A 13,628-nucleotide genomic window follows, 5' to 3' on the forward strand; every position below is an offset into this window, starting at 1 on the left:
AAATAAATAAGTTATTAATTAGCCATGCATAAAACCACGATCGTAGAAGAAATTATCCACCTCGCATAAATAATAATCAGTTAATCTATTCGGTTAAAGCATAATATTGTCCTGTGGTAATAGATATTATATAGGCACTGAGATAGATAAGAAAATACTATATTCTTATCTACCTCAGTGTATATAGGTCTTTGATTGTTCTTTGATATTAGATAATAGTATTATTTATTATTATATTATAATTTTTTAATCGTTGAACTTTCAGTCTTGTTTATTACTTTATTATGCATTATGCAAACGTTTTTATAACTTCGTAGTTCATAATCTTATTTCATTTAGTAGTTATGTTAGTTAATGGTTGTATTATTAACTAGCCATATATTAAATTAATCAACTTATCATATAATAATTTGTTAAAATTTGAATAACTAAATTAAATGGAAGAAACTAATGTACCATTCCATAGTAGTACAACATTGGTGTTACGCCCACAAGCAAATGATGGCCAAGTGGTACATTTAAAATTAAAGAAACCCAAAAAGAGTCACAAACAGGTTAGTTGGGATGCACACACTGTTGACAATGAGCACTTGAATAAGAAAAAGAGCAAATGTTGTTGTATTTACAAAAAACCAAAAAAATTTGGAGAGCCTGATACAGATGAAAGCAATGAAAGTGACAATGACGAATGTGCCAGTTGCGTGGGAAATAAAAAAACACATCAACTGCATAAGCCTGAGAACAACATTGATGAACCTAAAGAAGAAGAACGTTAAAATACATATAAACGTATCTTTTCACTAATTGTAAACTTGTATGTATAAAATTGTTTAACCGTACAATTTCCTTTTTTATTTCTGTTTAGTTCAACCACCTTTTTGTTTGAATAATAACAGTTTTTTTTAATTACATTTTTGTCAATATGTAATTCCTTTTAATTTATTTTATATTTTATTGATCATTTTAATATACAAACAACCTGTTATTGCTGTAAACTGTAACATGTGAATTCAAATTCAACCAACATGACCAGGATCATTTTACACATTCAGTATATCAAATGCTCTACAAAGTACATATTCCATACTCTTGTTGTGAATTATTATGAGGTATTGAATTTTAGGTGAAGCTAGTTACTTGAGTTACATATATTTTGGAAAAATCTATTATTGGTAAAGCATAATGGCTGAATTGGTGAAGTAGTTTATATCAGTTATCATATTATACTTTTAAACATTTAATCTCTTAGTTAAAACATAGATTGATAGAGTACAATAAATTTCAGCAACTTAAATCACAAAAGTAACCAGTGGCAGTGCCAAAGAATAATATAATAGCGTTTTCCATATGACTCCACCAGTGCCGTTAGTCTTACCCACAGCATTCAAATGATATCAGTTGTACCTGAAATGTGATAATGCAGTTCAATGCAAATAGTGGTTAGCACAGATGCTTATAATTTGATAACTGTTAAAAGAAATAACTTATTTATTAGTAATACATTAATATTGACACGTTTTGAATATTTTAAATACCAATTTTCAATCAATACATAATGTTATAACAAAATAAAAGTTCTACTTAGTACTTTTGTAGAATTCTTTCTCAAAAGAACTAATTTAAATATTATTCTTGCACTTAGCTCCAACTTTGCATTATCATTACTTCAATCAAAATGTAAAACTGATTAGATATGTTTTGAGCTTTTGGCTAGCAAATCATATATCAGTAATTTTTTATTGGTTGAAATTTGGCATGAGCATGTTTTAGTGTTGTTAAAAAAGTTATTTACAAATTATCTACTGTGTACATACATAAGAAACTGATTTAAGTTAAATATATATTTTTTTAAATGAAATAAAAAGACTAACTACATTTTATACTTCAATAAGCCAATTTTTTTTAAAAAAATACAATAACTGTGATCAACATTTTTTTTAAATGGTAACAAAAAGTTAAAATATATTTGAGCATTTATAATTTGATTATAATTAGAAATTAGAAATAATATTACAAACTAAATAAATTTCACAAGGCAATAGATAAATATAATATAAAAAAGATAGAGCTAAGCTCTGTATGTTAATTAGTTGGAAAAGTCAGTAACGGTTGTCTGTGATTCAGCAAAAGTGATTTAAATCTTTGTTTAAATGCAATATATTATGGCATCTCTTAAACGATGTTTTACAAAAATAAATGTTTAAAAAAAATTGTTACTGATTTTCAAAATAATTAACACATGTATTCTTATAAATAATTGAATAGTACCGCTTATGCTTAAATAAACTGAAAAGATTAAATTTTATCACTAACAATAACTAATATTCTATGGAATTGGTTTATTTATAAAATAAATGTCATGATTGGAGGACCTCTAAAACTCCACCAACAAGTTTTAAAGAGCCAGTTACTAAAATTTTAAAGATTGTATTTTTGTCAGAAGAGCTGCACTTTCCAACATGATTGATAGTTTCTTGGATAGAATTAAATACTTTTACATCACAAAAATCTATAGAATTTTTCATATCATGACATTTGATTAATTGTTCTTCATAATTGAAATTCAAATCAACAGTATCTGAAATAAATTATGACGATAGTAATAATAATAATAATAACAAAAATATAAGGAGTCTCCAAATTATCCATAATTTTAAATTTAAATACTTATGTGCATTTTGAATGTATGCAATTTACAATAAAAACAAAAAATGTTTACTGAAAGACCTATAATAATGGTATACATAATAAATTGATTAATTTAAAGGTTAATTTAACCGGTCGTTCATTATTGGTTCATTGAATATTTAGTTATTGTTTATGCGACCCAGCACTAGAGTATTAGGAGTATCAAACAAATAAGAATAAAGTAAATTTGGTTGTTGGTTTTGACAAAATTACTAAAATAAGCTATTGACCAGATAAACAAATATATTTGATATCGTTTTGGGTAGAATTGTAGAAAGCTCCAAAATAAAATATGATTAGTATGAAAATTTAAAAAATTGTATTATCATATGTTTTTAGTTTATTCCTTCATAATTTATCACCAAATGTTATTAATTAATTTTTATGCCAACATTGCCAACTCATTATAAATTTTATGATTAATGATAGTTACCTGGACGGCGATTATCAAGTGATGTAATTATTGGACATAACAAAACTAAATCTATTTTGTTTTCAGTTAAAAGTATTTTTAAAAACGTGTAGTAATCTCTTAATGCCGTTACATTGAATATTAAAATATTTTGTACATTCCTGGAAAAAAAAAATATATAAATTTACTTAAATACAACAAAAATAATGGTATATAGCCTACAAACTATCCAAAAATATATTTATCTGAAAACTATTCGATACAAAATTTAAATACACACATAATGTTTTATTCAAAAATATTACATTCATAAATGATAATGTAGAAAATAATGTCCCCAAAATTAACCTAACTTTCAGATAAAATATTTTCTGTTAATTTACATTTGGTTAACATATTCGGACAAACTACAGTTTTTGAATATAACTTTTCGGATAAAATATGGTTCTAATCACATATTTTTGGATGTTTAATGTACCCCTGTTATATTGACTTACGATTGTGACTTAGGACAAACGCTTTGGTACCATTTACTACATAACTGAATACTCTCAATTGTATGGGCTCCATCTAAGAAATATGATAAATTATGTGTTACGTTTAGAACTTGATTGCGACCAAGCCACTTAACATCCCTTATTGCTTGTTTATCTTGTTTATTTATTTCCCAGATTGGAGCTTGTTTCATTCCACTTAGTCCAACATTGCATTTTTTTAGCCAATCTAGAACAAATTAAAAATAGTATATACATTTTTTGGTATTCATGTCATATGCGGTCTAAAATGTTTTTCCGTCTACATGCAGTGATGCCTGTGTGGCCACTCCCTACGTGGTGCTGGCTCAGACAAAGAAAACAAAAATATCCTTTGACTTGACATGCAACACCTCGACAAGTAGGTCACCGGTAACCGCCAAATTTTTAAGACCGCAGATGGAAAAATATGTATTTTTAGAGTGTTTCCCTTCTACCGTGTTTTTTCGTCTGCCATCTTAATAATCTGGAGATTATCCTGTGATCTACTTGAGAAGGAGTTGCATAGTAAGTGGAGGGATATGTTTTATTTTATTTTTGTCCTAGCGCAGCACAGCTTCACTGTATTACGGCAGACGGAAAAACATGGTAGACTGCATAAGACATGTACACCCATTCTTATATTTTTTTATCAATTTAAATAATAGTTTTTGCAATATTACAAATTGAAGATACTCTGTTCTATTAGTTACTTAATAATTTACATAAACAGCTACTAGATCTATTCGAATTATGAGATATTTTTTAGTTTTTTAAAAGGAATACATTTTTTCAGATACACTTTATAGTTAACTACTTACTACATCAAACTAACTGAATTATTATTGCAATAACCTAATGGTAATTAATGCTAACATATTTTATGTAAAATATATAATACTTACCTTTATTCTTTCGATTTATCCATGCATTAGCAAGTTGAATAGCAAGTGAAGCATTTATCTCTTGTGCTGTATTAAAAACTCCTAATTCCGAAGTATTTACATACCAATTATACTTGTTGAACGGTGGAGCTTCCAATAATGTTGTCTAAAATTATAATAATAATATATGATATAATGATAATATAAAAATGATATCTGATTGATATAAGCATTGAGTTTATAAAACATCAGTTAATTTATATAAATAAAATTACTAGGTATAGCTACAAATTGTTGAAGTGCAAAAATAATGGACATAATTTACTTGCCTGTTTTTCTATACTACGTTCAATTAATATTTGATGAGTTTCTTTGGGTTGATCACTAGCAACAATTGTTACAGAATTTTGCTTCATAATTCCACTCTTTTGCCAAGCAATTTCTTGTAAAGTATTTCCTAGTACAGTTGTGTGATCAAATCCTAGCGATGAAATTCCAACAACTGGTGTCTTTCTATAATTATTCATGTATTATTGCTCAAAAAAATCTTATTTTAAAAATAGATACTTAAGGAATTATGAAATGTACCTTAATATATTTGTACAATCATATTCGCCACCAATTCCAGTTTCTATGATTGCAACATCCACTTTTTCATCGACAAACATTTTAAATGCCATAACAGTCAAAAACATGAAATAAGCTGGTAATTCTTCTTCGTTACCCTAAAATAATTAAAAGCTTTAATCAGGAGCGGAGTGCCCGGTATGGAAATAGGAATTTTCTAGATGGCTTGGTGGCCTGACCATTTTGTTATTTTTTTTTTTTTAATTTAATTTAACTTACAAAATATTAGTAAATGCTAAATGCATCAAAAATTTGTTTCTATTAAACTATTGTATTACAAATATTATCCATACAATAATAGTACATAGTAATAGCAGTATACAATCGTATGAGAAAGCTTTGCTTAGGTATAAAATTACAAAATATTTGGTATGTACATGACTATAGACGTCAAATAAAATCAAAGCAATGTAATGATATATGCTGGTTATTTTTAAAATAAAACATGGAAATAGATAATAATATTATCATGAATGCAGTTGGTGAGAAATCTAAGCTATTATCTAAATTATTATTATAAATGTATAAATTTTTTTTTATGTTGTTTATAATTTATGTATTTATTTATTACTTATTACCTTATACCTACTATACCTAAACCATTACAACACAATAAATAATTATTAATACAGTGGACGCCGCTTATAAGACACAGATATAAGGTTCAGTCACTTATTTAACTCAAAATCGTCTGAAACGGTCCGGACGTATCCAAATACACTATTAAAAATTCGGTAATAACTTTTAAGACTCAACACTTCGTTTATAAGACCCAAATTTTGTAATAAAAATGGTAAAAAATAAACATTTTTGGTTAAAATTTAGAAATAAATTTTTTTTTTTTTTGCTTTATTATGTGTGTATGTACAACAAATTTTATCGCATTTCACATTATCCAACATATTTCAGGAATATTAGTTTATAACTCAAAACAAACCAAAATTACAATTTTTTTTCATAAATAATAAATAGATACATTATACGTACATCTTTTATAATATTTTAGTATTTTTTATGCATGTAATCATTTTTATATGTATTAAAATTTTTTTATCAGAATTATTTTAATTTAGGTATTCAATAATAAGTATGTATTAAAGCATTAAAATCAAAGCAAAATTTGTAGTAAAATAAAATTCATCATTAATTACATTTTTTTCCCACTTCGCCGATAAGATTCATTAGGTTATAAGACTCACTTTGTGCTGTATTTTGTTGGTTTCAACTATTAAAGTATACCTACTGATTTTATATTTCAGACTTGCAGGTATTAGTGTTATATTAATATAATGCCTTAGAAGACAGAAGTTAAAAGAAATAACAAAATAGTGATTGAAATACTTTTATAATACTGAAGATAGTAATAAAAATAAACCTACTTATATTATAGTTTAGAAATAGGTAAATCGAAAAACGAAATTCGAGCTTAGCGAGAAAAACATTTTTGGTGGGTGGCCTGGATAAATTTTAAACTCCCGGCCTAGATTTGGTTCCCAACCAATTCCCAATAAAAACTATTATTTTCCTAAACATATTAGTGAAATAATGTATTTAAAATAAATTAGATATAATTTAGTTTAGTTTTTTGTTTAAAATTTAGAGACAATTTAGTTTACTAACAAAAAATATATAAATAGAATTTTAGATAAAATAAATAAAAAACTTACTCGTTTTGATAATAGTGTATTGTAAACACTCCAAAAATAAAACACAAACTTATCATCAGTAATGACTTTTCCATTAATTCTAAATCTTTCCTTGACAGAGATTAAATGTGGAGAAGTAAATAAGCCAGTGCGATAACCTTTATATGACAACAATTGTTCACAAAATACACATGTGGATCCTTTTCCTTTGGTGCCAGCAACATGAATGACTGAAAGCTGGTCCAAATCTTCATTACTCACACCGCATCTACTTTCATTTATAGCCTTCAGAACAGTTTACATTAGCTACCAACACCAAGAGTAAATCTATTAAATTGTACTTAAACATTTTAATAGTTATATCTAATTACCTATTTAAAAATGTGTTCACCTGTCCTAATTTTAAATTTCCTGGATGACGAGTTAACTTTGAAGTATAACTTTGCAAAGAATTCAACATTTTGACTGCATCCTATAAGGATTTTTAATTTAAATTACATTATTATTATAATAAATATTAGATTAATATTTAATTAACTGTATAAACCATACTTAATAGTTATTTGATCTTTACCTAGTCTATCTATGATCTCTTAAATTTAAATGAATTATTTATTATTTTCCCAATAGCTAGATACATATATGGTGTAAAATTTTGGAAAGCGATATTCATAAAATCAATCACAAATTCCCCACAGTATGTTAGAAAATAGTGATTGAGCCCTCAAAACACTGAACATAACTCAATATAAATTAAAATGTTCATTCCAAAACAAACATTTATGTTTTTCTAACAATTCCAATGTTTCCACACAAAACTACATTTTTTTTCAAATACTAAAATAAAATAAAATAGTCAAATTTAAATTTTTGAATCAATAATATTTTTTTTTTGATACATCAATGATCAATAAACCTATACATCAAAAAACTAAAATTTAAATAACAATGTGTTATTTAAATATTTATCTACATAGTATCAAATCACTTTTTTATTTATTTATCATATTGAAATAATAGGTAGCTTATTTTAAAAACAAATTAATATTACAATATACAATTAATACACTTCCGTGTAAAATATTTGAAGACAGAAGAAGTTTAGCAGCATAACGGCATATAATCAAAACCAAATAACATTACCCATTTTTAGGTATTAACAATTGTCAGCTAGATAATAACTATGCTAAGTGAGCTGAAATTTAATCATTTTTATAGTAGGTAATTTTAGCTTTGACACAATTTAAAAGGAATACAAAATGTATCTAACTCAACTACTGATTCACTTACCAGAATTAAAGTTAACTCTCCCCCCCCCCCCCTAGTAATGGCAAAATGGCCTAACTTTTTGACATATTTAAACAATATATACATTTTAGTATTTTACATTTCAATCACTAATACTCAATATACCTTACTTATACATATATTATACTAAAATAGAACTGAGATATTCATAATAGGTATATTTTTTGATTTTTTGATCTTTTAACTTTTAGATATACCTATTATGAATATCTCAGTTCTATTTTAGTATAATATTTTAATATTTTAATACAACTCATAAAAACTCAAATACAATACATTTTTTTAAAAATATTATCCATATAAATAAGGGAATAACAGTTTCATTTTGTCATTGAATGAAATATTTATTTCTTTTAATAATATTAATAAAAATGTTAGAAACATTTTTTATTCTTGAAAATTATACACAGTTGAAAAGAATGTGATGCGGCTAATGATATAATAATATATTATAGGCTAGGGCAACTAAGTCAGATTAATGGAAATTAGATAAATTGTACTTCAGAAACACAAGTCCAATGTAAGCAGCAATTTTCAAGGAAATCGTTTAGGACACATATTCAACAATACTGTTGAAAAATAAAATAAACAAATTTTTTTTTCGTATAACAGTTGCGATTACTTAATATTTAGAAGCTATAATCCTATAAATATATCACAGCTTTTGAAAATAATAGATACTCATCAACCCTATGCTTGAAACTAACATCTACCCAAGTAAAAAAACATTAAAGGTAATACAATACAATATTGATGAAATATTATTATAGTGTACACAAGGACATGGTGGTTATTGTTGAGCTACTCCAACAGGTGTCACCCGTGTCATACTTATCATTTGAGCAATCATATTAATGATGTAATATAATATAATATACATAATGAGATCGTGCGTCCCGAGAGAATACGACAAAACAATATACAAAACGTATATAATGTAAGATATATGATACATGTATATATATATTATACATATCAACTACTTGTGACTAAAATATCACGTGCTACCCACTTCCCACATCCTCGATGTATATATGTAAAAAAAATATAAAAAGTAAAAATTGTGTATTTGTGTTTCTTACGTCGTACGAATGCAAACCGACGTCGTTATTGATAATACTCATTTTTCTCTTGCCGATAGCACCAGAAACGTTCAAACAAATACTTTTCAAAAGCTTACAATTGTTGATGTACGCCGCGGACATTATACGCTATACTATATTGTATTGTACACTTGATAGAAATCTAGAGTAGTAATAATAACAGGAAATATAATATTATTGCGAAAGAAATAATGAGATTGATGGACAGTTATCGCTCTTGAATCGATGCGAATTGCGCAAGAAAAAAGGGCGGGACTCGTTATAGGTTATGAACTAAATACACAACGTTATTTACTTAGGTATCCACCTGAAATATATTACTCTAAATTTGTTGTTGGCCGGTGCACAGCGCCTTTAGAGTTTCGGCATTTTAGGAAACCACGGTACGCCGATTCGAATATTAGATTATTATTATTATTATTATCATCATCATCACTCATCGCGTATATATAATAATATAATTATATATCCATATTTATTTTCGTACGGGGACGTCGGAGTGTCGGACGTCGTCGCCTCGTCCGGTGTGCGGCGGTGCAATATAGCAATAAATTCTATTATTTTAGTCATAGCCCAAAGGTATTACCACAGAACCGACAAAGTGCATTGAAAAGTTGCCCAACACGGTCGGTAACATTGTACACTTTGAACATTACAGTTTTCATTCGATCTTGACATTCAGATTGCATTATTATTATTTGTTTAGTAGATATACGCAGAGCTTGACGTACGCCGATCGATCAACTATGGACAAAAAAAGAAAAGGCTATAGAAGAGGCGACACGATTCTAATCGATAAACCGTTCGTTCACGCTCTTAAGTCTTCGTTCAAAAACGAAAAATGCGATCATTGCTATTCCGAGTGAGTATATTACCTTACACCAGGGTGCTCAGATTTTCAAAATAAAAATTCATGAAAAATATATACAATATCTTATTCTACTCCACCCATATTAATAATTAATTGTGTTCAATGTTCACTATCTACTTATAGCTATTCATTTTATAAAAACTATATAGATAATTTTCTATTGAAAATGTTAATTTTTAACTCATTTTTAAAATTTAGCTTGAACGTTTGCATGTATGTAAGTAGTATGTGAACCTGTAATATATCTACTGGACATAAATCCAGGTTCAAACAGAGACAACAGAATTTAAAAGAAACATTTGTTTTAAAAACAATTAAGGTTGTCAGTGTTGAGGTTTTGTTTACAATTTTAGTATGCGTGGATCCAGGATATATTACTAAAAGTTAAGAAATTTATAAATTTTAAATTGGGTTTAAATACCATATCGTCCATATCTATATGTACTTTATCTTACTTTACAATAAGAAAATTTAAATACAGATATAATAATAAAATTATTTTTTAATTAATGATCATTATATTTTAAAAACTGTTAAACTATTAACATATTTATTATTTAATTATTATTTTCATTGTATAATTCATAGTAACTGAGGATTAGAAGAAATTATGAGATATTAACGAATTTAAGTTTTTTTTAATAAAATACAAGATAACATTTACTAAAAAACAAGACAATCCTTTTCCTGTATACTACCCTATCTGAGCTCCCTACCTTTTACTGGCTTTTGCTATTGGCCTATAATAATAATTAATTATGCACATAATTATAGTATACTAAAACATATTCATATATTTTTATATTAATTCCATCATTATATGATTAAATTTTAGGGATAACCTGTCAAGATGTTCGGGGTGTCAATACATCCTTTACTGTAACCGCACATGCCAGAAGCTTTCCTGGACTGAGCATAAGCGAGAATGTGCTAGAATGAAAAAAATTTATCCTAAAATACTGCCAGATGCAGCACGGATTATGTCAAAAATACTAATTAAGCTTAAGGTTGTAATACATATTCAAAAATAGTAAATATATATATTATGAGTACATATAGTATTCAAAAGTATCTGTTTTATAATATAATATATTATATAGAATGGAGGAAGTACAGAAAAAGGTTATTACACATCTAATCGTTCTAGAACATTCAAGGATCTCATGTCACGTAATTTAATTTGCATACTGTTTTAATTATAATATATATAACTCATTAAGATGTTTTATTTTAGATTATCCTGATTTAAAGGATGACACCCATCGATTAGAACATTTCTCTACGCTATGTGAAGTGCTAAAAGAATACATGGGAGAAGTAAATCTTCCTAATGCTGTTGAATTACTTGGAATTTATGGTCGGGTGAGTAGAGTAATATAAAGTGTTTATAATGATGGTGGGTAAATCGTAGGTGACAGAAACAACATAATGTGTGTATTAATGTGATAAGTGATTTTATGTATTTTTACTTGCAACTACCAAAACCAATAAAACAGCTTTATAAAACATTTTATACTTCCTAAAATTGTAAATTTTAATAATTTTACATTTTTGTCTATTCAAAATTTCAATACAATTGTATTTTTTCTTTTCTTTTGTGGTTTTTATTTATTCTGTATTTTTTTTTGTGTAGTAATAGACATATTAATAACTTTTATTGATAAGAATTTTCATAATTATGTTGATTTAAAATAATAATCAAAAAATTGTTTCTGGATATAGATGTGCATTAATGCATTTAATATATTGGATGATAATTTGAACACTATCGGAACCGGAATATACTTAGCAGCTTCAGTAATAAATCATTCATGTGTACCTAATGCAACTGCAACATTTGATGGTAGTACTTTGAGAATTGGTGCTATAATGGATATTGAATATTCTGATCCAGAATTGGTACCCAATAAAATAAATTGGTATTATTTATTATTACTAAACTATAAATATTAAACAATTTTTTTAGCATGTATTTATATCATATTTGGAACTCATGCAAACTACATCAGAAAGAAGAAGTGAATTACAAAACAACTATTATTTTTTATGTCAATGTTTACGTTGTGTAACAAATTATGAGCAAAATTTTGTGAACTCAATGCTTTGTGGAAATTCTGACTGTCAGGCTGCAATTCCTATGAAAAACAAACAAGAAGAGGTGTGCTTTATTTTAATTAGTAATTACATAAACAAAAATAATAATAATACCTATTTACATACATAATAATTTTTAGGTTTTGGATTCAATTAGCTGTTCAAAATGTTTGGAAAAAATCAGTGAAGATAAAATTAAAACCTTTTATGATGTGACTGATTTTACAGAGTTTCAATTAAGTAGAATGAAAGATATTGGTTGTATCCTTTTTATAGATATTCTTCCTAGTTATATTGTTACTGATTTTATGTTTAGTTATTACTTATTAGTATAAGGAAAGTGTGAATATATTCCATTGACTATTTTAGATCTTGATGTTTGTAAAATGTGTTTAGAGAAACAAAATGGAATTTTTCATCCAAACAACATTAATCATGTTAAAATATTGGATCTAGCTTTTGAAAGTGCCATAAAAATGGAACAATGGAAAGAGAGTTTGAAGTATGGAATTCTTTTGATCGATGGATATAGGTACATTGTTATTTCAATGATTTATAAGCAAAGTCTAATGAATATGTATAGTTTATTCACATTAACAATATTCAACTTATAATCATTCATATTACATAAATCTAGAAAAAAAAGCTAATATTTTGTTACTTATAAAAGATAGCTACTTCCATTGTATTATCAAATGTCAAAATCACTAACACAATTTGTTGAAAATGTACCAATAATATTATTTAATAATATTTATTAACTTCCTTTAGAATAAATGAAAAATGTATTCCGAATGTTTATGGTCTAGAATACTATGGATTATGATTGATAATTTTGCATTACTAAGTGTTCTCTTGTTTATTAAAATTCTTGATGGACCTACTAGTTAAAATCATTTTTTAAACAGTAATATACAGTTTATTCTTTTTATTTTCAGGGTATATTATAATGACTGGCATCCTTCTTTGGGAGTTTTGTACATGAAGTTATTTAAATTATGTTCCATTGTTGAAAATTCTGAATCAGCTGTACAGTACTTGAAAAAAGGAATGTCCATCTTAAAAGTCACACATGGGGAAGATCATAAACTATACAAAAATGAAGTTCTTCCATACTATAAAGAATTAATCCAGTATTTTTAAACATTAAATAATAAAATCCATTTTCGATACTTGATGTATTGATAGCTTATAGTGATATTTAAATATTTTATGTGTATTGTGTATTACTTGTGTTCACAATTGTAGCCTATAGGTATACCACTGTGCTTGTGTATGCCTATAATGTTAACTTTCCATTTTGTGTATTATCATTATTGTTATCATTATTATTACTTACTATGTAACCAAAATATACTCATACCGTGTTTCTAGTCATAATCATTAATTTGATAACGTTTTATTACTATCACACTTTTTTAGATAATGGCACGACAATTGACTATTTGTGTAAGATGGAAATTTCTGCATCTAACAGGATAAT

At 26.5% G+C, this 13,628-nt stretch overlaps 3 protein-coding genes across 5 annotated transcripts; 2 read left to right on the forward strand and 1 right to left on the reverse strand.

The window, feature by feature from the left end:
- Positions 1–187: 187 nt before the first annotated feature.
- LOC111033911 (type 1 phosphatases regulator ypi1-like) lies at positions 188–1,882 on the forward strand. The gene has a single exon (XM_022314859.1). The coding sequence runs from the start codon at positions 438–440 to the stop codon at positions 774–776; it is 339 nt and encodes a 112-aa protein (XP_022170551.1). The 5' UTR covers positions 188–437; the 3' UTR covers positions 777–1,882.
- Positions 1,242–9,417, reverse strand: LOC111033907 (putative folylpolyglutamate synthase). Of its 2 annotated transcripts, none has more exons than XM_022314853.1 (9): positions 9,160–9,417; positions 7,161–7,241; positions 6,791–7,054; positions 5,085–5,221; positions 4,826–5,009; positions 4,518–4,662; positions 3,598–3,823; positions 3,122–3,261; positions 1,242–2,578 (listed from the first exon to the last, which is right to left on the reverse strand). In XM_022314853.1, the coding sequence occupies exons 1-9, from the start codon at positions 9,280–9,282 to the stop codon at positions 2,358–2,360; spliced, it is 1,521 nt and encodes a 506-aa protein (XP_022170545.1). In that variant the 5' UTR covers positions 9,283–9,417; the 3' UTR covers positions 1,242–2,357. The 2 variants fall into 2 exon arrangements, with proteins under 2 accessions (XP_022170545.1, XP_022170544.1); XM_022314852.1 differs by having other exon boundaries at positions 6,791–7,037; positions 7,141–7,241; positions 9,160–9,416.
- Positions 9,418–9,674: 257 nt separating this feature from the next.
- Positions 9,675–13,525, forward strand: LOC111033909 (histone-lysine N-methyltransferase SMYD3). Of its 2 annotated transcripts, none has more exons than XM_022314854.1 (10): positions 9,675–9,806; positions 9,890–10,042; positions 10,887–11,058; positions 11,152–11,221; positions 11,286–11,413; positions 11,774–11,950; positions 12,018–12,209; positions 12,286–12,406; positions 12,515–12,677; positions 13,084–13,525. In XM_022314854.1, exons 2-10 carry the CDS (start codon positions 9,927–9,929, stop codon positions 13,286–13,288), a joined length of 1,344 nt encoding a protein of 447 aa, XP_022170546.1. In that variant the 5' UTR covers positions 9,675–9,806; positions 9,890–9,926; the 3' UTR covers positions 13,289–13,525. The 2 variants fall into 2 exon arrangements, with proteins under 2 accessions (XP_022170546.1, XP_022170547.1); XM_022314855.1 differs by having other exon boundaries at positions 9,684–9,806; positions 9,887–10,042.
- Positions 13,526–13,628: the final 103 nt, after the last annotated feature.

The sequence above is a fragment of the Myzus persicae genome, unplaced genomic scaffold, assembly GCF_001856785.1.
Source record: "Myzus persicae strain clone G006 unplaced genomic scaffold, MPER_G0061.0, whole genome shotgun sequence".
Taxonomy (NCBI): Eukaryota; Metazoa; Arthropoda; class Insecta; order Hemiptera; family Aphididae; genus Myzus; species Myzus persicae.